The sequence below is a fragment of the Mercenaria mercenaria genome, chromosome 10 (genome assembly GCF_021730395.1).
Source record: "Mercenaria mercenaria strain notata chromosome 10, MADL_Memer_1, whole genome shotgun sequence".
Taxonomy (NCBI): Eukaryota; Metazoa; Mollusca; class Bivalvia; order Venerida; family Veneridae; genus Mercenaria; species Mercenaria mercenaria.
This window is the reverse complement of record NC_069370.1, coordinates 76,842,139-76,869,644: the sequence shown is the minus strand read 5'-3', so window position 1 is coordinate 76,869,644 and position 27,506 is coordinate 76,842,139. Positions and strand designations below refer to the sequence as shown.

Genomic DNA, 27,506 nt, shown 5'->3' with positions numbered 1-27,506 from the left:
TTAGCAAACCAGTGCTTTAGGTCTTCAATTTTGATTATACGTATCGCTTAACCATGAAGATCCTGAACGAAAGATCCTGTGTGACAGTAATGTTGCAAACCAATGCATCACCTAAAGGACCCCGTGAAACATCAATGTAGTAAACCAATGCTGTGAGGTTTCTATATTGATTATTTCGATCACCTAGCTACAAGGAGCCTGCAATAACTTCAATGTAGCAAAGCACTTCCCTGAGGCTTTAATTTTAATTATATGGACCATTTAACCAAAAGGACCCCGTGTAATATAAATGTAGCAAGCCTATACCATAAGAAGTAACTTTTGAATATATGGATCACTTAACCACAATGATTTCGTGTAACATTAATTTAGCAAAATGAGGTTCAATTTTAACGATAACATGACAAATTCTGATGCCTGCCCAGATACGAGCCAGACTATTTCGTTAGTAATTGATTCACGTGATATATAAGTTAAATGTTTGTAGGTGCAGTAAGACGCGTTTGCCTTTGTGAATTTAACTCGGGCCTTTAATTTATGTAAAGTCTGATTAAATAAATGACAGCAGATCCTGATATAAAAGCTATAAACTCGAATATAACTTTTGAACGATTTATTAGTTTGATAATCACCCGTGCATGTAATTTGTTCTGTTTTAAGAGTTCAACATACTCAGACTCTTAGAAGTAAAGAACTATTAAATGAAAAATGATTAGAAGAAATAAGAATTCGAAATATAAATTATAACCTTTTATTAAAGGTTAAAAAACTTCCACAATTTAAGTATCAATAGCAAGCATAGAGTGGTAATTATGAATTTATATTCTTAACAGAAGACCTTCCTATTAACACACATACATAGAGGCTTTTTCTCGTTTCATTTTTATTTGCTGGATTGCAGTCATTGTTTCAAATGGATCTCCTTGTAGCTTTTCTTAATAGTACAACAGCAGTCTTTAGGTGTCATACGGGTGTCGCACAAAGTCTCTCTATACTTGGACTCACTCTGTATAATGGAATTCTGTATAAGCCAATGCTAGGGTGATACCTTACCTCATGGACTTCCCTATCACATTCTATCTTATAGTTTGAATGAACTCTGAAAACTTAAAATCATTCCTTAGAATCCTCTATTCAGGAACAACCCTCATATACCATGAATGAAAACTGTCTTTATAATTTATATTAAATATCATGTCGAAACACCGATGAAATGACGTTATCTCGCATTTAATTATGTTAACATCTGTCGTATTGTAACATTAATTTGTCGAGAAATTCCACAATAAATTATCAAGAGAGAATATCTATACTTCCGTTATTACCAGTTAATAAGGCTGCTGGACTGGATGAACTAACCATAAAATATTAACAAGAGGACCAAGATGGCCGTAGGTCGCTCACCTGTGTAACACACCATAACAGTGTAAACTGTTTTACATAGTGATTTCATGGAGACCAATATTCGGACCAATTTTCATTAAGATTGGACCAAAATCGTGACCTCTTGAGTGTAAACAAGCACTTTCTTTGATTTGACCTAGTTACCTATTTTTTTACCCCACATGACCCAGATTCGAGCTTGTCCAAAATTTCATGAAAACAAACATTCTGATAAAGTTTCGAGGAGATTGGAGAAAAAAATGGCCTCTAGAGTGTATATAAGCTTTTCCTATCATTTGACCTAGTGACCTAGTTTTGACCCCACGTGACTCAGATTTGAAATCGCCCAAAACTTCATAATAACAAACATTCTGACCAAATTTTATGAAGATAGAATAAAAAATGTGCCCCCTAGGATGTGAACAAGCTTATTCTTTGATTTGACCTGGTGACCTCGTTTTTGACCCACATGACCCAGATAAAAATTATTACGATATTTCATGCAGACAAACATTCTGACCAAGTTTCATGCACATCAAATGAACAAGAATGTTTCTTTGATTTGACTGGGTTACCTAGTTTTTGACACATATGACCCAGTTTCAAACTTGGCCTAGGAATCATCAAGATAAACATTCTGACCAAGTTTCATGTAGATAGTGTCAAAAATGTGGCCTCAAGAATGTTAACAAGCCTTTCGTTTGATCAGAGCTTATGACCAAGTTTCATGAAGATAGGGACATAATTGTGGCCTCTTGGTTGTTAACAAGCTTTTCCTTTGTTTGAACCTGATGACCTAGTTTTTGACCCGACATGACCCAGTTTCGATCCAGGCATAGAGATCATCATGATAATTATTCTGTGCACGTTTGTTTCAAATCAAAGCATAAATGAAACCTCTGTATGGCTGAAAGGGCAAAAATAGAAAATTTTGCCGCTTTCAGGGGCAGTAACTCTAGAACCCATGATCAAATCTAGCCAGTTTTCGAAAGGAATTGAGATCTTATTTTGACTTAAGTTGTGTGTAGGTGTGGGTTAAAGTAAAATTAAAATGTCACTTCTATCGTGTTCACAAGCTTAAAATTACCAAATTTTGGCTCTTTCAGGGGTAAATCAGGGTCGTAACTCCAGAACCTATGATTGGATCTAACAGATTCATCATGAAATCCAAGATTTATTGTTGTTGAAGATATTTTGCAAGTTTGTATTAAATCAAACCGTAAATGAAGTCTCTATATGGCTGCAAAAGCCAAAATAGCAAATTTTGGCCCTTTAAGGGGCCATGACTCTAGAACCCATGACGGAATCTAGCCAGTTTTCGAACGGAACCGAGATATTATGTCAATACAAGTTGTGTGCAAGTTTGATTATAGTTGATTGTAAAATGCTGTCTCTATCGTGTTCGCAACCCAAAAATAGCAAATTATGGCCCTTTAAGGGACCGTAACTCTGCAACCCATGATGGGATCTTGCCAGTTTTCGAAAGGAATTGAGATATTATGCCGATACAAGTTGTGTGCAAGTTTATTAAAGTTGATCGCAAAATGTGGTATCTATCGTGTTCACAAGCCAAAAATGGCAAATTTTGGCCCTTTAAGGGGCCATAACTCTGGAATCCATGATTGTATCTGGCCAGCTTTCGAAACGAACCGAGATATTATGCCCATAAAAGTTTTGATAAAGTTTGATAACAATCAAACACAAAATGTGGTCTCTATCATGTTCACAAGGAAATTGTAGACGGACGGCGGACGGACGAAGGGTGATCACAAAAGCCCACCAGGTGAGCTAAAATGTCCAGATTAACACTCAGTCACTCATTGAAATATCACACGGCTTTGTAAGATTTTATGTTATAGCAGATGAAACAGCTGTCCAAATAGATGTATTGCATTATGTCATGGGTATACAAACCGCAAATTTTAATACTGCACATGAACTTTTACAGTTGATGCAATGCAGGGAGGAAACCAGAAATTAATACAGTTCTTTTTAATAACTAAACGTGTGACAGCCATTTTTAACAAAAGCATTTTGAGTCATTGTTAAGTATCCCGTATGATAGGTTTCTTCCGGACGGAATTTATCCTATTAACTTAACGCGAAAAACTTATTTCTATACTAAGAATTCACAATCTCCATCTAGCATTCGATCTTGTATCATTGACTTGCTGTGAAGACACAAATCATATCTAAAAATATTTACAACACAATATATTAAAACAATTCCATTTTTAATTTATTTTCATACTAGATATTCACCTTTGTATCATTTATCCACATACACAATCAAATGTGTGAATTATTTGACAAAAAAGCTATATAAATTATACGTCAGTTTTGTTGGTTTGATATTAACCGAAGAACTCGGTTTGTCATCAGTCCCCCCGCACCCCCAAGATCCGCCATTGAACCCTTACTTAAAATTTCGAAACACTACTTTGGCAAACATTAAGTGAGACAAATCTAAATTTTTATCTTCCAATTGTTGAATAATGCCAGTAATTTAACATGCGGACAAGTCTTAATAATCAAATTAAAAAAAAACATAATTTTTATCTCTTTTCTTCAGTAATATTGTTCTTGGTTTTGCTGCACGGATTTAAAATTGAACGGGCCATAGGGTGAAATATCTTCATTGAAATTGGAATAAAAAGTACAGTTTCACAAAAGTTGTTAATTACTCTTTATAAAGCAAATAAATGGCCTTCATCAACAATAGATAGAGAATGATTTTCACAACATTTCGCATTCGTGATTCAATTATAATGAAATGCCTGCGAACTCCTGTCCATATTTAACTATGTGATAAATATTAGATATTGTCGTTTTGCGTGCATGACCTTCCGTAAGCCTCCTTGACGGCTTCTATAAATAAGGAATTCTATAACCCATGCGAGTTTTGAACATCGTTACGGGCAAGTAATTGGAAGTCCGCGACCTTAACGACTCGGCCATGGAGGCGCAGACAGTAGATGTAAATACGGCGGCTAAGTAATATCATATCAACTCTGCACTGAATGGTACGTCATGTAAGCCTTACAAACACCGAGTTATTCATACACGATTGTTCACAGATATCTTCAGCACGAAAGAACACAATAAAGATCTATATATTTAGTTGTAATCATTTTGTATGTTTTAGACAATTATGAAAAAAACAAAAACGATTTAACATCTATATTTTTCACCAAAATCCAATGTATAAGCAAATCTGTAAGATTATATTTCTGAACTTTAAGGGCCTGTTATTAAATTGGTATAATATTGTTTTAAACGCCGCGTTTCCATGTTCCAAAAGTACCAGAAAACATCAACTTTGAGTTCACACTTCTCCATTATTCATATTAATAGTTACGTATGAAAACAGAGATGGGATGTTTTATAAACTTTGTCATATTTTAATATGTTCTCAGTTCTTGAAAGACTGGCTTTGATGTCATTAGTCCCATTTATTTTGTGAAGTAGATAGCTTATTTGTTCACGGGTATTTAATGCACTAAGCAATAACTGCAACACTGGTAATCAAATTAGTTCTAAACAGACTCAACTTTCGGAATAATCTTCTGGTTAAGTATCCGCCTTTTGTAATTTCCATTGCGCTTTTCTCATAAGGCTTTAGATTATACATGTATGTTCAAACAGATGAAACAGCTGTCCAAATAGATGGTATGCAGTATGACATGGTTTACAGTTCGTGCAAAGAAGGGAGGAAATCAGAAACATTGCACTTAATTTTTGTACTATTTTCATAAATATTCAAACCTTTAACAAATATTTGACAGAATTTATCCTATTAACTGAACGTGAAAAACTTATTCCTTTTCTTAAAATTCACCATCTCCGTCTAGCATTCGACCATGTACCATTGACTTGCTGTGTAGACACAAATCTTAGCTATAAACATTTACAACACGATATATCAAAAAATTCCATTTTTGATATTCGTAATCCACATACACAATCAAAATTGTGAATTATTTGACAAAAACGCGGTCTAAGGGTATGATGCTTTTCGATATATCTAAAGCCTTTGTACAAGTTTGTCATTGTGGTTAGTCACTATGATATGATAACAAACTTAATGACTGTACCTTAGTCTTTGTTGGTTTGGAATTAAAGATTAAATTAAGATAGAGAATGATTTTCACAACTTTTCGCACTTGTGGTTCAATTATAATGCAATGCTTGCGAACTCCTGTCTATATTTAACTATTTGATAAAAATATTAAATATTGCTGTTGTGCGTGCATCCTGTAGAGTCACCAACCTTCCATATGCAGCCTTGACGGCTTCTATAAATGAAAATTATTATAACCCAGGCGAGTTTTGAACCTACATCGTTACGGGCAAGTAATTGGAAGTCCGGGACCTTAACGACTCGGTCATGGAGGCCCAGACAGTAGATGTAACTACGGCGACTAAGTAATATCATATAAAACCTGTACGGAATGCTAGATCATGTAACCGTAACAAGCACCATCGTCTTGCTAATTATAAACGATTGTTTACCAACATTTTAGCACGAAAGAACACTAATGAAGGTCTGTATATTTAGTTTTAATCATTTTTGTATGTTTTGGACAATAACGAAACACACACAAAAAAACGACTTTTTCCCAAAGTCCAATGTATAAGCAAATCTGTAAGATTCTATTTCTGAACATTAAGAGCCTAGCATTAAATTGATATGATGTTGTCCTAATAAAGATTCTTCACACTTCTCCATTATTTATATTAATACTTAAGTATGGATTCTGGAAGACTGGTCTCGATGTCGTTTTTTATATTTATATTGTGAAGTAGATAATATATTTGTTCACAGATGTCAAGGGTATTTAAAAACATGATATACAATGCGCTAAGCAATAACTGGAACACTGGTAATCAAATTAGTTTTACAAAGACTCACATTTCGGAATAATCTTCTGGTTAAGTATCCACTTATTGTTATTTCCACTGCGCTTTTCTCCAGTATCACAAATTTTAGTTAAGGTATGTTCAGGAGCATCTTTTACCTGACTTTCACGCAGTTCAATCGATAGAGCTCACAGGACAAGTTTCAGAAACAGTATACGATTGTTTCTTGTGGATATCGTTAACTTATCAACGTTTAGAGTGTCGTTCAAAGGAAGACACGAAGACAAAAGGCACAAATGGTTATTAGTGTTGTGAGCTAATATACTTTAAAGTGGACAAAAAATGGGGAAAAATGTTCCTATTTATTTTCTGCTTTCAGATAGTGGTCTAACTTAGATAATTGTTTATGTCCCCGATACTTTGCCGCATGGGTTGATAAATGACAAAATATTTGTCCTGATACAAAAGACTTTTGCCAGGTAGAATGCTACATTTCTCGCCTGCAACCTCGTAAAAGCTGTTTTACTGACTGCATTGTTAAAAATTGTACTATGTGGACCTGTGACGAAACTTGTAAATCCTTTCCTTTTACTGAACAATATTTATGTCAGGTTTGGGAAGGCAGCTTTAAGACAAGTGATTGGTATTCCAGTAGGAACATATTGTGCACCCCATGTCGCAAATGTTTTATATTTCTATGAATGTGACTTCATGTTGAGGCTTTCACCGGATAAGCAGGCAGACATTGTTACTGCATTTGATAATACTTTACCGTCTTTACGCTATCTGGATGATATTCGTTTTATAGTTAAACCGGCTTTGTTTTTGTTTTTTGCTCAAATGGTGGATAATGTTTATCACCGGGAGCTCAATTATCTCCATAATAACTGGGATGCTACTGCTTCATTTTTCAGGTTTACATCTTTCTACTTACAACCAAAATCTAAGATAAGAGGGATGATAGAATGGGATGTACACCAGGTTACATCTTATGGGACATACATTGTATATTGCTCAGCTGACTGGGTTTGCCAGAGTGTATAGTCATGTTGATGATTTCAATGAACGTAAGAAATATAATATAAATATTTTTAGCAATGCTACCGTTATCATAAATGTCCTAAATATGTTGCTAAATTTTACTACCGTCATTCTGATTTGGATTTAAAATGTGGTAGTAATTTAAAGACATTTCTGCGATAAGATATTTGAAAATCACATTCTATAGGGATGCGGTTTACAAACTTCGTAAGATTTTGGGTCATAGTAATTTTCCAGCTGTATTTGATTAAATCGTAAAAAGCTTTTTCAAAAGAGTTTATGGCCCAACTGTTTTGGGACTAACCGCATGTTTAATGTTCAACCATTTTACAGTTGGGCGCTATCCTCTTTGATTGTGTTTGATGGAGAAGGGGGAGGACTCTATGATTGGCAGTTTTTAAAATCCTTATCGGGAAGGAACTATTTTGATTTCCGTCTTCTGGCCTGTTTTGTTGGGGCCTTAAGGGTGTTTCCTTGTTGCTCTGGTTTTTAGCAAATGCATTGATTACATACGTTTTTGGTCCTAGGGTTTGCTTCTTACATAAATCTACAGGAGTATTTTTGTGTTTTACACGCCATGCGTTTTGTTGACGTTGTGCGTGTTAGGGATTCACCAGGTGGGTAATACTTTTGTTTACACTGTCCCGTTACTTTGGAACATGGTGGGGTAATAGTGATGTTAGGTGCACACCATAAACCGGTTTAAGCTCTCTGGTGGTGTTTTTGCCACTGATCATTCCAAGGCGGAGCCCCAATTTTTCTTTGACCTGTTAGTTTTGTCCGCGTGATTGCTTTGTATGTAATTTGTGTGCGCGCCTATGTGTGTATGTATGTTGGTCGTGTGCACATCCGCGTACTGGGAGTTGCGATTTTGGGAAGCTGCGTTTTTTGGAACATGGCATTACCTGTTTGATATGTAGCCTTGTTTTGTTTGTTTGTCGAGTGTAGTTCAACAGAAGACAAAATGAATGCAAAAAATGTTTATTGGTGTTGTGCGCTCATATAGTTTTACGTATTTCGCGCCAGTAACGACCGCGCTAACATTTATGCAATAAGAACATAAATATAATATTTTCTAGGCAGGTAATTTAAGGTGTTTTGATAGAAAAGAATGTTCATACAAAAATTGATGTAAACTATTAAATTAATAAGATCAACTGATTATACGTGTGTGTGTGTGTGTGTGTGTGTGTGTGTGTGTGTGCAGTTTTCTTTATCCTCGCCACCGGATAATTCCATATGAGCAAGCATTTCTCAAAGTTTTCTTCTTCTAAATTTATGTAGTCCTGAAGTTGTGTTGTCTAAAGTTGTTGAATCGACTAAAGTTGTTGAATTCTCTAGGTAGTTACGTGCCATTTAACATTAATGGTACTCTCACCTGTATTTTTTTCTAAAGTTGTTATGGTCCTTGGATCATCTCACGGCACAATCTATATTGTCCGAATTTTGATGAAGTTTAGTCACGTCTAATTTCGTCCTCTGCTCACCTGAGTTGGTATTCTGCGCCATTCTTGTTGTCTAAGTTAATCGGTATGGTCGATCCGTGAGTCGCTGGTCGATATGCAAAATGCCGGCCTCCACAGGTCTTCTTCCATCGTCGACGTCCAGCTGGGGGCTGTAACTGGACCCAGTTAAATAACCCAGTATTATCATTTGGATTGAAAACCCTCGAGATACTCCATCGTCGATTTAGGGGGGTACTCCTGCCGACCCAAGCACCAAAGCGTTGTCCCCGTCGGGCGTCCATATAGCCTGCCATCCTCCCTTTATGTGCCACTATCGAGTCCCCGGAATGTTGGCGTCTTTCGTCATCGATGAACCAGCTGAAGGCCAAGAAACAATAAAAACTCTCAGAGACGTCGATCCGGCATCGAGACTCTAACACATCAAGCCCTTGGGTCGGGGCGCGGTTCAGAGTACAATGAGTATCAATCAGTTCAAGCGACCAGCTACCCATGAATCGAGTAAGTTTTCCTTTTTGCGACCACACTCATTGTTTCTGTCATGCGACGCTAACTGGGCCAGGCGTTGACCTAGTTAGGACGCTGACCCAGTTAGCACCATATGTGCCCTCTCAATGACGTGCATGCACCAAGGAACTAGGAGAAATGATTATACTTTGCTGCCCATTTTTCTTTTTAAATGCTTCGAATACTTACGATAGTGTGATATCGTTGGCATCCTTTTACAAATACTAAGAAGTATTTAATATGATAAAGGATTATTCGCACATGCTATTGTTTTAGAGCAATTGTACATGTGTCATTTATTAAAAGACTTCAACTACTTGTTTCATTTTAATTGATCCTTTGATATTTTTCACACTTTAGGTGACGATAGTGTCAATTAACAGCAATTATCAGTTGGACAGTTATATTATTTATTCAACAGTGTCATAAAACGGACCGCTGTAATAGACAGGTACACCATGTAATTGTACATGATAATGGCATGTGCGGTGCTGGCCGGAGACTTCATTTTTGTTTTCTTTTGAAAATGAAAATGCGCGAATTTATGTCCACGCAAAACTGTTTTTTGTTCCGTTTGCTCGAAATTTCGTGCCAGCGAAATCAAATGATTTCACAGTATCTTCATTTTCAGGTCAGATGATTCAGCATTAATACACTAAAACATCATTTCTTGCCTGGAGTATTCCTTAGCAACCACTCGCTGGAAAACAGCAAATCGTCAAAGGAAGCTTAACTCACAAGAGGAGATGCGAATATCGTCTTCTTGCTTCGGTCCGATGAGTTTTCACTGGGTTACTGTCGTTTGATTATTCAACAGTAGTGTACTATAACACCATTTCTTGTCCGGAATATTCCTCAGCAACCACTGGCTGGAATTTTAAAAAAAGTTCACTTCACTCTCAAGAGGGTGTGCGCATATTATCTTCATGTTGTGGTCAGATGATTTTTCATTGAGTTATTGCCTTTCGTTTATTCAACATAAGTAAATTAAAATGTCGTCCTTGTCCAGAGTATTTCTTTGCAACCATTTACAAAATTCAGCGAAAATTATCAGATGCGAATATTGTTGTCAGGTTGTGGTCGGTTGAGTTATTGCTCATTGATTATTCAACTTTAGTAAAATATAGCGCAATCTTTGCCAGGAGTATTCCTCAACAACCACTGGATGTGTCCAGTCGATGAAATCCTGCAATGCAAAAATACGTAATATTTCGTGGAACATCCATCAGATTATCGATATCTTCTAGTTCTTTGTGTTTCAGTTGATGCTGCTAAGTATAAAATAACATTTACTCCTTTCTGCTTATCAAAGGCTAAGATCATTAGGTTCTGATGGTCATCTTAATACCAGGTGTTTACCACACATTCATATATACATATATATTGGATTCCACATATTTTAAAACGGTATGATATTCCGAGTTAGACAGGCAAGTATTTGCTAAGTTTAAGCCCCCTCCTCACCTCCCCCGGCCATCCCATCCCCGCCCCGACTCTAGAAATACAACCAAGTTCTCGCTGCATTTTCTTTAGAAACATATATATAATTCTGTATAACATATTTTTAAAAATATCTGTATTTTCATTTAAGACTGACCGGTTGTACTTTACCAAATGTTTTGTCTAAATGGCGAACCGCACAATATTTGCATTGGCCCAAATATACCAAGATTTGGTTCATAGGAAGTAAAGTTTGTTCTGAGTTTAGTGTCTTGTTTTGTTTTTCCATAGTGTTTACGTTATGTAACAACACGAGACGCAGTTCGCCTGTATTCTGTACCAGTACTGACCTGTTCTTTGTAAGTAACTGCCAATTATTCCACATTAATTCGTATATCTGCGCTCTCTCTATTGATCTTAGTAGGAGTGTCCATATGTATTAAAAGACGTCTGGGTACAAATTAACTCACTTCCATAATTTGGCTTATAAAATTTATAGTAATACATCAATCAAATAGTTTTCATAACTTAACCGTTCCGATAATGTCAATGTTTTCTTTCTACAAAATTAGTATCCCCTTATTTTTCAATAAAGAAATTTATAAAAGAATATGAAACATGTTATGTTATAGAATTTTCAATATTCAATATTTTTACTTTCGTTAAGTTCTTTTTTTTACAATCCAATGCATTAAAATCGATCCCTACGTAAATCACTAATCAATTTGGGCGAAATTGGTTTTTATTTTTTGGTACTTGGGGAAAAACATCCTACCATCCGAGGCTATCCAAACTTTGCGATGGCCTCATTTTTGAATACACGTAATGTAAATTTTGTTTTTGCGTAGTCATAAATTTTGTGCAGGTACGATCAGCTGGATAATAGATGTACTGTTTTCAGTTATTTAGCAAGGAAATTACAAGTCTATCCCCAGATTCGAAGTATAAACCCCTTCCATTTGTGTAAAATGTGCGTATACTGAAAATGGTAAACCATAACACAAAAGTATTTAAGGACGCTCGCTACAGTTTCGCAATTTTTTCTCAATAATAGATTTTGATGAAATGTTCTGTATTAAAAGATCAAGTTATGATGTATTATAAAATGAAATAAAAATACTAGGTCACCAGCTTTTTTTTCAATTTCATTTGCCCCTAGATATGATACTATTTTTAACATTTTTCAAAATTTCTATACTCCTGAAATATATTTCAGAAAAGTACAATAACCATCATAAATTTGATATCTAAGCATTTTTATAACGGAAAACAATATATCTATTTGAAGCATGCTCAAAGAAATAAAAGAAAATGATTTTGTAAAGAAAGGAATACTTGTTCAGCAGACCCAAGGGTTATTTTTGCATATTTTTGTCAATTTTAAATTGGTACTTCTGCTATTTTATCGAGTTTTACATACTAGAATTAAATCAAACTCTGCACATACGTTTGGTTATGTCTACCTAATCTAAAACAAAAAGAAAATTGATAGGTCACCATATTAGATTTCGCTTAAATCAAATTACAACGAGGTGGGTTATGGCGGGCATTTATACAACGTAGGTTGGTACGAAATACGTAATCAGTTTTTATTTCAAACAAGGGCATATATTCAGCCAAACTCTTGACAGTATTCTGTATTTGTCCAGAGCTTAAGGCAGAGATATTTAACAAGAGGATCAAATGGCCCGAGGATCAAATGGCCCAAGGTCGCTCACCTTAGGAACATTTGGAATAAACTCGCTGAAAGTGTGATTGTAGAAACTTTTTTTCTGGATTTCTATAGGAAGAAATCATTTCATCATTTCGGCTGCCGCATCCTTTACCTTTAATATATTGATCTTAAAAGCAATAAGTGTTATCCATTCCATTTAGCCAATCATCCCACTAAGTTGGAAGAGTACTGGTTAAAGGCTTCTCGACAAATGCCACGGAAACTCTTTCAGTGTTTGAGCAAATGACTCAGAGATATATCAAATTATCAAATGGCAAATTCCTTAATAAGCGTATTTTAACGTGTCTCTGAAGTATTTTGATGTCATAGAACAATATAAGTTTCCGCCTTTCTCCGAACAAAACCTATAGTTTACGAGTACGGATGTACGGTTTGGGTACGGTACGGGATTAGAAACGGCTGTGACTCAATACAGAGTTGGAGCGCCGGTATAAATTACAGACTCGAGTATATGCCGGATTGAAGCAATTTGAACTAAAGGTACTTTAAATGTATATATTTTGTAACCATGGTAATACTAACCCTAACCTCTAGTCAGTATATCATTCATGTTATACACTAAATGCGTGCGAACATGCAATAATTTGCGCATTTTTGCCGTACGCGACATTAGATAATCACTTCCGGGCATGCGCAGAATACCGCTCCAACTCTACAATGAGCTACATCAAATTGGCACGGTGATGGGGTAAATATCGATCTGTCCAGAAGAACTATCGCGAGCGCCTTTAAGTTATTCTGCGGTGCGCTAATCCTCTTCGCAAGCAATAGTACTTACATTATGTTAAAATACACGTCCGTTGTGTTCCATGTCGCATATCTAAAATGTAGATTTCTGCCAAGACCCGGTCACAACACAACGACAAAACGATATTATACTATTTTGTTGTTTGTTGTTTTTTTTTTCGTTTTAATCCATTGTGTCCTTGTCTCGTTCTTTCGCATCTGCCTGCATGGAAAGAATGATATTTTACTACGGTTTTTCGTTTCTTTCTGACTCACCCGCCATAACGCTAGGATGAGAAACACAGCGAGACAGAACGAAATGATGTAACTTATACCCAGATCATTACTCCCTGTAATTACTATAAGTACTCTTTTTTTCCAGCCACCATAGTGCTTTGGAATTCCCTTCCAGTACATCTTGTGCAAGGTCCCACCCTGAACCAGTTTAAGCAGGGTGTGACCAAACTTGCACTCAATGCTTAACATGATAGACCTGATTTTAAACTGCTTTTATCTGTAAATCCTTCTTGTTTTTAACACTATCAACTGTATTCATGCTTGCAAAATACACATCGTGTATTACTTTTATTCTCCTGTCCATTCTACTTTTAAATTTCTTGTACAGGCGCGAAGTGCACGTGATACTCGTAAAGAGGAGTGATGCAGTATAAATAGATAGATAGATATGTACACGCCGAAACTGCTGAATCCAAAATGGCCGAAACCGTAGGATGACATTTTTAATATGAATTATTGCTCTGTCGTTGTGGCACGGTGAAAAAGAACGATACTTAGCGCATTTTCGTTCGTTCAATGTCTCGTTATATTGCCCCCACCACAATGATAGAACGAAAATTCGAATATTTAAGGGCTCCGTATGTTTTGTTCTTCTATCGTGCCGGATTTCTCGTTTTTGGTTTTGGCTGAATTAACTTCTTCAGTTCGGCTATTCAGTTTTCCCTAAATTAAAGAAAAATAGACATTTTTGAATTAAGAAGCATTCACTTTTCAAACTATTTTATCATATGTTGAGAATAGACAGTTCCGTTTTTAGCCGACTAGCTAATTGGTTATGCCACGCTACGCGCCTGATTATAACTACAAGTTTATAATAATGGCGTTTTTTTATCATTTATCATTTATCATGAACGAAAACTGCTACAACACTTCGTGATTCGTGTATCTTAGTTTTCATTTTTTTGTAAACGTGTCATTTATAACGTGTGTGAAGTAAAACACGTGACAGATACATTATGGCTTATTTTATCAATATCGACCCGCCTAATGTCGTACTTCATTATTTATGTTTCTTTTCCTATGCTCATGACCTCAAATAGTTTTTTTTTCTTTTCAAAAGGAAATGTTATACTACGCCGCGTGTGCCTAGAAGTTTTACTGATCTAATAAACGAGAACTGGAAATAGCAAACCGCCCTTCCTTGCATGGCCAGTTGGTTCCTTGCTGCCGCAATGAAAAACTTGCTTTATAACGATGACTTGTGTCAATCATTCAGTTGTATGAAACAAGAGGATAGTCATCGATCGCTCGCCTGAAATTCAAAATTAAGAAGATTGAAACTAGCCATGTCGCAGTCGATCGTTTTTGTTTTGTTTTGTTTTTTCACCCGAGTTTCAAAACTCAAAAACAATTTGAAACTAGCCCTGTCCACCATCGCTAGCCCTACCCACCATCGCTAGAATGATTCGCTTGTTATTATATGGCACAGTAATCTCCTTTTTAACCCTCGACGAACAAACTATGATTGTGTAATGTAATATTTCTTTTGATATTTAATCATTAGAGGTATGGCCTGCTTACAGTCAAACATTCTGAATATCATTAATATCTCAAATATATATCATGTATATAGTTCTCTTTTCACGTGTTCCAGTGTGATTTACAGAAGAAGAAAAATAAGGAAAATATAAACGAATGTACTTAACAGGAAATTATTCAATAAACAGCAGATATGAAGCAAAAAAGACAAACAGATTCAGTGACCAAAGGTCTGGAGTTTGAATTTTGTAATACATTCTGTATTTTATGTGTAGCAGTGAAAGTTTCTTCAGTACAGGGATGTCCTTATGGCGGAGAGTCTTTGCAGTTGTTTGAACAATGTTATGCTGAAATATAACCAGTACAATATAGGAATACCACACATAAACGAAGTACTACAGTGAAATCTTGGCGGTTAAGTAGCGTCTGTTCCTGTTGTGCATAGTCAGACCTGCATAGAGAATTTATTTGTTGTCCCATATCCATGTCTGTCTCTAAAAATGTTCAGAAACTCCGTACATAGCGTATTGACTTAATTTAAGTGTCATCGACGCCATAAATGCATGCCACGTGAATTAAACGTTCATATGAACAAAAGTTCTTCTGTTTTATCGGCAATAATGACGCATGTTGCGCTGCATGCGTTACATAATATCGACGGAGCAATTTAATACAGTGCACCAACTCGTTAACAAGTTACAGCTTGTATTGACTTGGCGTATAAATGATGAGACAGTACGTGACAGTCGGCGTATTTCCAACTAGAATAAGGTATACATGGTGTTTCGACGGAGCAATTTAATACAGTGCACCAACTCGTTAACAAGTTACAGCTTGTATTGACTTGGCGTATAAATGATGAGACAGTACGTGACAGTCGGCGTATTTCCAACTAGAATAAGGTATACATGGTGTTTCAACGGAGCAATTTAATACAGTGCACCAACTCGTTAACAAGTTACAGCCTGTATTGACTTGGCGTATAAATGATGAGACAGTACGTGACAGTCGGCGTATTTCCAACTAGAATAAGGTATACATGGTGTTTCGACGGAGCAATTTAATACAGTGCACCAACTCGTCAACAAGTTACAGCTTGTATTGACTTGGCGTATAAATGATGAGACAGTACGTGACAGTCGGCGTATTTCCAACTAGAATAAGGTATACATGGTGTTTCGACGGAGCAATTTAATACAGTGCACCAACTCGTCAACAAGTTACAGCTTGTATTGACTTGGCGTATAAATGATGAGACAGTACGTGACAGTCGGCGTATTTCCAACTAGAATAAGGTATACATGGTGTTTCGACGGAGCAATTTAATACAGTGCACCAACTCGTTAACAAGTTACAGCTTGTATTGACGTGGCGTATAAATGATGAGACATTACGTGACAGTCGGCGTATTTCCAACTAGAATAAGGTATACATGGTGTTTCGACGGAGCAATTTAATACAGTGCACCAACTCGTTAACAAGTTACAGCTTGTATTGACTTGGTGTATAAATGATGAGACAGTAGGTGACAGTCGGCGTATTTCCAACTAGAATAAGTTATACATGGTGTTACTAGGAATCAACCAACGATACCTAGTGCATTCTCCAGCGCAGGCATCGGTAACGCACAAGCAACACACACCTTGTGCTAGCGGTCACTAGTATCATATTATTTAGTCTTGTTCTCAGTGCGGTTAAATATTTTTTGAGGTGAAAGTTAACAACTGTGGACAGATCAAGAGGCACGACGATTGTAATATAGTGTTGGTAAGGGGACTTAACGATGTTATTTTAGATTTTTGATTAGAGCCGACCGCAGTCTCTGAAGAAGTTTGTGTCATGTAGATGTCGCATTAGTCGAACAATGCCTACCTTCGTAAAGGCTCTCAAATGAATGAGATACTGGACACGGTACAAATAGTTTATGAGATTGTTAGGTTTTAGACTAGATTTATTTTAATATTAAAATCTTGTGGTATCTCTCCTAACTCCACAGATATATTGACGGTGTTTGTTTGTAATGAATAACAAGAGCTAATACGGACGTCTGACTGGTTCGATGTTACTTTTCAAAGCGATTAGAGTTAGTATGAGACGATTATTAAGCATATTGATCTCTATATATTTTATAATTGGATGTAAGTCCGATTTTTGAATTTTGGCAAGGAAATGGTTACACTGTTGTAAATGACAACCAAAAAAGACATTTACTAGTTTAACAGTCCCAACAGAAAAAGGACATTGCTGATCTTGGACCTGGCAGAATCAATACATTTCAAGACAATCCTACCTCCAGTATTTACAATGCTTTGATTCTAAAACTTTGTTGTAGACAAAGAGAATCTTAAGATACCCTAGGTATATTAAACTAAATTGTTAGTTTAGTCATAATATTTACCCAATTAAAACATGAATAGTAACAATTTAATACGAATATCTAGTACTATCTAGTGTGTGAATTAATTAAACTCTTATCATGCTGGACTCAATTGATTCTGCCTTTGCGACTAGTGTAGATCATGATCTACACTGTTCGCCATTCAGACAGTATCTTTTTGGTAAATACTCCATTTAACAGTTAATGGTACTGTCCAAATTGAAAGATAGACAAATTCATTATGAATATTTAGCAAGATAAGGGTTAAAATCTATTATAAGGTCCTCTATTTACATAGAAAGCAGCCAATAAAAAATAAAAGCACACTCGCTTTAATTCAGTTTATTCGTGGGAGGTAATGAACTATCCACTAGCGGAACTGTATTACAGTAAAATTGAATAGATCCATTATCTCTGTCTTATCGTTATCATTGTATGTTTTTCTTCTATTATTGTGCTCGGTTAAATCTTTTACTGTAGGTTTTCACTAATGCCGTCTTCACTCTTTGTCACTTTTCCACAGATTTCCAATTTAAGAAAAGTTAAGAAAGTAGATTAGCCAAATATATCTATCAAATATTTTACGAGGTATACAAATCAACTTTAAGTATTTCAACAATATTTGATTTATCAAATTAATCCCTTACATAAATCTATCGAAAAATAAAGTAACCATACATGAAATTAATTATACCCCTGTATTAATTTTACAGTTATTACTTTGTATATGGAAATTTGAAACAATCCTATTATACAGCTGAAGATAGATCATCACTTTCTGCATCATTTCTAACTAGAAGCTCAAGTTCACGTCTGCCCTGGTTGTAGAAATTGATTGTTTTGCCTTCAAGAACATGAAGCAAATCGAACAACACAAATAAATGTTGTGTTTGGCTTAATTTACGAGCGCACTTGATGTAATGGAGATATCCGTCAAAATAAGCTTTCACTATCTATCAATTAATTCATTAATTGATTTTGTTTTTGACAAAACCTAGTTGAGAGTACCATCTAACATCAAATCCAAGATTTCCTCTATACTCTTCTCGGCTGTTGTTATACAACAACTCCTCAAGACAGTCTAATGTACGTGGTTCATATTCTAAATGGAACTTATTTGCGAACATCTCTCCGCGTGAAGCTAGAAGGGGCAGATCAGCAATTCCAAACACGCAAATCCCATGCACACGTTTTCCTTTGCATGGCCAATTTGTTAATTTACCACCCCAGTTCTTGAACCGTGCCATAAAAGGTTTAATCGAATCGTTCCACATCGTTGTTTCAGGCAGTCCTATAGAGAGAGAAAGAAATATGTAATGATCAACAGGAGTTCTCGTTATTTATCCAATCCTTCTAACAAGGCGTGCAAGAAAGCTCTCTACTAATACAAGAGCTGTCTACTGACAGTGTGAACGACTTACTGATATCCTCGCTTCTAATTCTAGTTACAAATAATAGATTTAGCAAGGTTTTCTAACACAAAAACGGGTGTTATTTTGTCAAGATGTAAGCCAGAGTAAAGAAACTTGTCTTGTGAGGTCATTTCAAGATGCCAAGGATGTGTGGATAATCTTAAAACATTTCATCAAATATTTCTTGAGAAATCTACTTACATGCAAAACACATAAAATTGCTACCTAAAAGCTAGAGTCGTGAATCTTGCCCTGTAAGTTTATCTCATGATACCAAAGATATCTGTGAAGTCACAGAGCCCGATAGCGTTACGATTTAGAAACCTGCTTATATGCAAAATTTTAACCGATTTGATAACATAAAGGGCAATGTTTTTGACAAAATAAAAGCTACCGTTATGTAACTAGTCCTGTGAGGTCACCTCATGATGCCAAATGCATATATACAGTTTGAAAGCAAAAGTATTTGCCCATTTCACCGCCCCCACCCCCCTCGCTACACACTCACACACCTTTCCAAGTTATAGAGAACCTGCTTACATCGGAAGACGCCAACACCGATGAAGGGGTGACAACAAAAGCGATGCTGTTAGAAAATTGTTCAAAAGTCGAGCTAAAAACTATATTTAGACAATAACATCACCTTTGACTACTAGTATGATGAAATGTAAGTATGTGACTATATATAGTTATAAAAATTGCAGTAGTTAGACTAAAGAAGAATGACAATCCAACTTGAAATCGAAAATTTTAGTGAAATTATGTAAAATGATATACCCCGGTATGATCCTGGTACATTTAAAATAGGGTTATGATTCAGTGTGGCGAAGAACGTTTCATCGGGAACAAATGTTCTTTTTGCCCATTTAAGAATACCCTTTGCTCTTTCGTCATGTAGAACATAGTCAACAAAGCCTCTCTGTACAGCTACATGTACAGAGCCCTTCACTGCTGTTGTATTGTGCGGCGGAGACCCTGCCCAGGTCCAACGATATCGGTTAGCTCTGAAAATATATAGTTGTAATTAAAATGAGAATCTTTTCCACAGAGGGCAAAATGACTTACTTGACAGGATTTTAAGTAGCATTTCATATACAACAAAAACATGGCAAAAATTCTTTATTTTCAAATTTGTGTTAAAATTATCTCTCCAAATATATATAATTTGTGAAGATCATTTCGACATCACATTGGAGGCAAACGATTCATGAACGCAAAACGCATAAAAACGACGTTGAGTTTCACCCAAAAATTCGCGTAAACACGCCTTATTTACGAAACGGCCTGACAGTATTTTGAAAAAATTTGAACAATATGTTTGCTTTTCCGACTTGTCTTTTATTCCAGTGAAAAGAGATAGTTATGTATGAAATATTAAGAATCGTTTTCATTTTAAAGGTGTGTAGAATATTAAGTATGCATTTTATTTCTTCTAGAAAAGACAACCTTACTAAAATAAGCAAAATCGCTTAATAGTATATGGTGCCACAAACATCTTGTAAGTTGCCGAAAAGAGACTCCCTTTAGTGGACAATGATCTCAAGGAACCAAAACATATAACAACACACGGCACGAACAGATGTTTCAGTATGATTATTATACTCTGGCGACCCTCATGCTGAAGGGATCCCAATGCTGGATCACAATGCTGAAGGGATCACAATAGAAATAAGTACTTGCACTTTATCAGGCTATCCCAGGTTTTCAAGATTATAACAGAATGTCTGATACCGGTATGCGAAGACAAAGCGTTCAATATCCATCAAATCTTGATTTGTATATGAATATGTTTTATTTATTTGCTTATACTGCATATACACAATTGCGAAAGTGTATACTTTTTTTTAACTTTCGCCATGGTCGAAGTTGTGCACCATACTTCTGTGGCGGCGTAAGCATTTTACCTTTCTATAGTGGCTTCCACATCATTTGCTCCATTATATGACTGCAGGATTCGAACCAACTCGTAGTTCGTTCGAAGTGGAAACTCCTGTCCTGTCAAGTTTATGAAATACTTCCATGTTATACTTTTGTTCCAAAGTTCTTCCATACAGAGCAATTCGGCAGACAGTACTGACAGCCGGCCCCAGAGGATGTTCAACCTCTTGTTCGTCAGAAAGACATTATCGAAGCAGCTGGTTATGTTCGACATTGCTCTAAATATCTTCTCACTGCTTTTAGAGTCAACATGAATACAGTATACATTCTGTGGTCTGTAAATTGCTCTAAGAAGCCTTTCGGTTTGTTCTACATCTTTATACATCAGTATGCTGTATGCGATGGGAAAGTTTTTCTCTTTTGTCGTCAGGTGGTGCATTATGTAGCCCCTTTGTTTAACAAATTGCGTACAATTACCTGTCATATTTATATAGTCTTTAGGTTCAATAGCAGTTCTTGTATGGAACCAGTCTGTGTATTCATTTTTTAATTTCTCAAGTTCATTTTTGTCGCCTTTAATTAATGCGCGACAATTGACGTCTGTTACCATACGCTCATCCTTGAAATATTTATCTTTCCTTTTTACACTTCCTCCGAATTTTTCATCGGGCAGCAAAACAGGCTTCGCTAGATTGATAAAATTTGAAAGACCATCTATCTGTAACACCTGGCTTCGTTTGTGTCCCGAATAATTAAAATGACCTTTCAATGCAACAGAATTTGTCAATAGAACATATTTATCCACATGAAAATGTTCAATTTTCGGTAATTTATATAGATAATCTATATCTCGTGTTTCTGTAATTCTCTTAGTTATGCTATTAAGCTCCGTCTCTCTAAAATACATTTTCATGTTGAAAGCAAAAATAATTATCATGAACCAAATAATCAAATATTTATAATGTCCTTTTTTAAAGAGCAAAAATTTAAGCACATTTCCCATGATTCATAACTAGTATAAACCAAAAAACCGTGTGGTCAAGAATGAGTATCGGACAAACATATATAACGTACGGTACATAAACAGGAAAATGTAATTTGTTTACAAAGAGAACAATTTAGTTTGCACGGCTCTTCTTAACCCGTTAACATAACAATATTTCGTCGCTCACACCAGCATTGTATTATACCTTTATCAAATCAATATAAATCAAACGCAAACATAAAACGGTCTCATTTTATGGGTTTAATCCGCCTATTGTCGGAATTCTTTACCATAATGTTGCAATAATGAAATTTCATTTAAAGAAATGAGATAATTGTTGATCAAATGAAATTCGAACTATGTAAATATAAAGGTGTACATCTAATCTATTTATTTATGACAAGTTTTCTCAACCTGTTTGACAGGAAGAGGACAAAATGTAATTATTTCCTAATTCGCTACGCTCAAACGTAAATAAATTATTTATCCCATAATCAAAGTAAATCGAGGGAAGAAAGTACAAAGAGAACAAATACATAACTGTATTTTAGGATTTGTTGTCTGCATTGTCATATATCCACATTGTTAACACATTTCAAGCTTTAACACAACACATCATGCATGAACTTTAATACTATTTTGTTTTTAATTGAGCGAAAACTGCACATATTTATATACAAAAAAAAAAACCTGAATAAACCTTCTTTATAATCATATCCTGTCCAACTGAACTTCAATCATATAAAATATCAATTTTCTTTAATTTCTTCACGGAAAACTTACATATATGAATATACTTTCCCAGTCAGTGTGCTGCGAGGCGGCTGCTCAACCCTAACTCCGTCGTGGGAGGGGGGAGTAGAAAGATACCAAGTCTCAAGACCAGCTACCATCTTCTGACGGCCTGACAACCCCCACCCCACAATTTATTGCCAAAAAATATTATCCTCAGTGAGGATAATGTAGTCCATAGAAGTTCAATTGCTAGCCAAACGCATGTACATTCATTAAATGTATATCTTCCGAACATATCATTTCATTAAGCTTATAATATACGAGTACCTATAAATTCATTTGAATTCTTACAATGTATTTATATCTTAATGAGACTATGATTAAATTGATTTTGCACTTTTGGTAAAACACTGTTTCTATCTTTCTATCTTACAAGAAAAAGTAACTTTCTATTTTTAAAGGATCTTTAAACGAGGCAAATGTATCATTCATGGTAAGTCAGTCCATTGTAGAACAGTTCTCTATCCCAAGAAATCTAGGCGACAGTGTATCCAGAAGAACTCCTCAACTCTGGAATTATCTGTAAAATATAAACTAAACTGTATTATTATCAACATCATTATCAAACTGTACCGATTTTACTTAAATCAGCTCTTACAATTAAGCCGAGCAAGTAACCAAAAACATCATAAAATACATGAACTTCCATGAAGTGCTATGTACTGTTAATTATACTCGAAATAACGTTAAAACTCGTATTACATTTGTTTATAACGTAGCTGTCATTATGAACATAAATATATATATATAATTTATTTTTAGTTCCTAATTTCTTTCTTTTGATAATTGTTTTCTCCAATATTTCAAATTGGGCCAGGAGTTTGATCATTACAACTGAAACTATTACTGAATTTTCTAGTTCGGATTGCCTCCCTTTATGCATGGCTACTGTATAATTTCGTTTTAAATATTGAAATAAATGCCACTCCAACCGTGTACAAAATGGACAACATGTATATCGACACATTTTTTTAATATCATTATTATCATTATTATTTGTTTTAACATTTATATCTTTTCAAAACTTGAATATTTTATTGAAATTTGAAAAAGCTTCCAATGGGTGGGCGGGAAGGGATCCAGCTTGTATACATGTAAGTAGTGTGTGTTGTGTTAAGTAATGCAGACAACCTCGAATGATTTAACTGACTATTCAACTCAGCTATATACCAACTGAAATTTGCACGAAATAATCGTGCAACCAACACTTCGATAATATTTCAATACAGTAAAATCTCGATTACTTTAAACCTAGAATAAATACAGTTATTTCCTAATTCGCTACGCTCAAACGTAAATAAATTATTTATCCCATAATCAAAGTAAATCGAGGGAGGAAAGGAGAACAAATACATAAATGTATTTTAGGATTTGTTGTCTGCATTGTCATATATCGAACAACAAAGAAGGAAAGGGATTACATTATAATTTTAATGTAAGATGCAATTATTGTTACACTTCTGATAACTTTTAATCGTTTCTAAAGCTAAGTCGACCTCTTCACTTTCACTGAACAATTGACAGTCTATACAGTAAATATTGACTTCATAGCCGTCGTTATATTCATAAAATATATCAGAATGTCCTAAAAGAACAAAACACTTATATTTCCTGATGTTAGTAAAACTAGGATGTTCAAGAAAAACTTAAGTTGTTGAAATGCACTATTGATACACATGCAAATGTTAAAAAGGTCAATGTCAGAAATTGTATACAGACATAACATTTTGAATGACTTTTGCTCTTTGCATGCCTTACTGCCTTTGAACGCTAAAGTGTGGAATAAATACCCATATGCAACTTTATAAAATGATACAAGTGTTATCTTGTGTTCAATTATCATAATAGTATATGCGAGGCCTTTTAGAACATATCGTGATTATAAGAAGCCATTGTGCAAATCAAGTATATTCAATATTCAAAAGATACCCAGATAAATGATATGATGTTGGAAATATTGATACAACTGAAAATCTAAATAAAACGTGTGTGAACATATCTGAACAAGGGAGATAACCCCACTACCAAACAGACTATGACATTGTCTGATAATTGAAAATAATATGATTTAGAAATAAATGTGTTTGCATAAAAATGTATTTCTTTGCTATATCATAATATTATTAGTACAGATAGTGTACTTGCGATAAACATTGACAAATTAAGTACAGAACCCATAAATATCACTCTTATCCATCGGCTTACCGTAATACAACTATAAATCTCGGGCCTTGGCGCTTCCTCTTGTCCATCGTCTTGGCGAAATACAACTTTATATTTGCTAAATCATAATCTTATATAAATGGACCGTACAACTGAGATAAAAATTGATAAAATATTTATAGGACCATAAATCTCGCCATTGCCCTACGACTTGGCGTAATACAACAATAAATCTCGCCCATTGGCGCTCGCCCTTGCTTTCAGCTTGGCGTAATAAAACTATATATTTGCTAAATCATAATCAGATAAATATGGGTAGTGCAATTGCGATAAAAATAGACAAAATAACTATAGAACCATAAAACTCGTCCTTGCCCATTGGCTTGGCGTAATACAACAATAAATCTCGCACCTTGGCGTTCGCCCTTGCCCTCAGCTTGGCGTGATACAACTAAATATTTGCTAAATCATAATCTATATCAATAATCATAATTCAGTTTGCGATAAGAATTGACAAAATAACTATGGAACCATGAATCTCACCCTTGCCCATCGGCTTGGCGTAATACATTCATAAATCTCGCCCATCGGCGCTCGCCCTTGCCCTCAGCTTGGCGTAATACAACTATATATTTGCTAAATCATAATCTGATAAATATGGGTAGTACAATTGCGATAAAAAATCACAAAATAACTATAGAACCATAAAACTCGTCCTTGCCCATCGGCTTGGCGCAATACAACAATAAATCTTGCCCATTGGCGTTCGCCCTTGTCCTCGGCTTGGCGTGATACAACTAAATATTTGCTAAATCATAATCTATATCAATAATCATAATTCAGTTTGCGATAAGAATTGACAAAATAACTATGGAACCATGAATCTCACCCTTGCCCATCGGCTTGGCGTAATACAACCATAAATCTCGCCCATCTGCGCTCGCCCTTGCCCTCGGCTTGGCGTAATACAACTATATATTTGCTAAATCATAATCTTAATAATATGGATAGTACAGCTGCGATAAAAATTCACAAAATAACTATAGACCCATTCATCTCACCCTTACCCATCGGCTTGACGTAATACGGTAATACAACTATAAATCTCGCCCATCGGCACTTGCCCTTGTCCTCGGCCTTGACGTCATACAACTATGATAAATACAGATAGTGCAATTGCGATAAAAATTGACGAAATAACTATAGAACTAAAAATCTCGCCTTTGCCCATCAGCTTGATATAATACAACAATAAATCTCGCCCATTGGAGAATTCCCTTGCCCTCGACTTAGCTCATACAACTACATTTTTGTTAAATCATAATCTATAAATATGTGTAGTGCAACTGCGATAAAAATTGACAAATAACTATAAAACAATAAAACTCGCCCTTGTCCATCGGCTTGACGTAATACAAAATAAATCTCGCCCAGTGGAGGTTTCCCTTGCCCTCGACTTTGCGTCATAGAAATGTGTATTTGCTAAATCATAATGTTATTAAATTAAGTAAAATATTGATAGTGGAATTGCGAAAAAATTGACAAATAACTATAGAACCATAAATCTCGTCCTTGTCCATCGGACTAATGAAATACAACAATAAATCTCGCCCATTGGAGGCTACCCTTGCCCTCGACTTGGCGTTATACAACTATATATTTGCTAAATTATAATCTTATAAATATGGGTTGTGTAACTGCTATAAAACTGACAAATAACTATAGAACCATAAATCTCGCCCTTTCCCATCGGCTTTACGTAACGAAACTTTAAATCTCGGCCACTGACGTTTGCCCTTGCCCTCGGCTTGGCGTCATACAAATATATACTTGCTAAATCATAATCCTATAAATATTGATGGTGCAACTGCGATAAAATTTAACAAAATAACTATAGAACCACAAATCTCACTCTTTCTCATCGGTTTGGCATAATACAACTATAAATCTCAATCCTAAGCATACACCGCTCCCCATTGACGCCGGGCTGCTTAGTCTAATCACAACTTAAACTACATAAATCGTAAAAACAATACTCATCTTTTACAAAACGTTAAGCCTCTCTCTGGACCATATGGATAAATTTGTTGTCGGTCAGCCTATGTCTCCTAACTCTCAGTTTAGACGGTGTCCAACACTTGACTCGCCGTAAGTTATTTCTCATCTTCTCATCCTTGACTTTATCATACTGCTGTACTGAGTTCTTGTCTACTGATTTCATCAGCAATTTCAACAAGTTTACCACTGTGACAGTCTTTGTTACATCTACGGGTAGATCAAACTCTTGAAAATGCAAATTTTCACAAACATCTAGCTGAAATGTAAATGTCGACGAGCATTTGCTGTCATTCAATTTCTTGAGAATATTCACTGAAGCTGTTTAAACCCATTCGCCGGAATCAAAGTTCTTTCGGCTCCACTGCAACTAAATTTGCCACTAAATTCCCATGTGGTCGTTTGTTCACCAGCCATTATAATCCAGTTTGTATACATGTAAGTAGTGTGTGTTGTGTTAAGTAATGCAGACAACCTCGAATGATTTAACTGACTATTCAACTCAGCTATATACCAACTGAAATTTGCACGAAATAATCGTGCAACCAACACTTCGATAACATTTCAATACAGTAAAATCTCGATTACTTTAAACCTAGAATAAATACATTTTTCAACCAGCCATCCCTATATCAATACCATAGACATATGCCAAGTCACAGTTATTTCGGCTGTTCTTTATTTCATATAAAATACACTTCTTTAATAACGGTTTTTCGACATTTTCTAGAACATCAGATTTTCGAGACCTATATTCCCATTAAGACCTATATCGATACTATAGAAAAGAAAACGTTAAATTTTATAAATTGAGCAAGTTACGCTCCATTAAATACAATGCCCCGATTTAATTCATTTTCGCTTCTTTCAGTGTCTCTTTTCGAATAGCAGGTTACATTATACCAAAATC

The 27,506-nt window shown here is 35.4% G+C and overlaps 1 protein-coding gene across 1 annotated transcript; it reads right to left on the bottom strand.

Moving 5' to 3' along the window:
- Nucleotides 1-17,646: 17,646 nt before the first annotated feature.
- On the bottom strand, nt 17,647-22,930 carry LOC123561083 (beta-1,3-galactosyl-O-glycosyl-glycoprotein beta-1,6-N-acetylglucosaminyltransferase-like). The gene is made up of 3 exons (XM_045353259.2): nt 20,625-22,930; nt 19,498-19,724; nt 17,647-18,599 (listed from the first exon to the last, which is right to left on the bottom strand). The coding sequence occupies exons 1-3, from the start codon at nt 21,599-21,601 to the stop codon at nt 18,277-18,279; spliced, it is 1,527 nt and encodes a 508-aa protein (XP_045209194.2). The 5' UTR covers nt 21,602-22,930; the 3' UTR covers nt 17,647-18,276.
- Between the last annotated feature and the right edge of the window lie 4,576 nt (nt 22,931-27,506).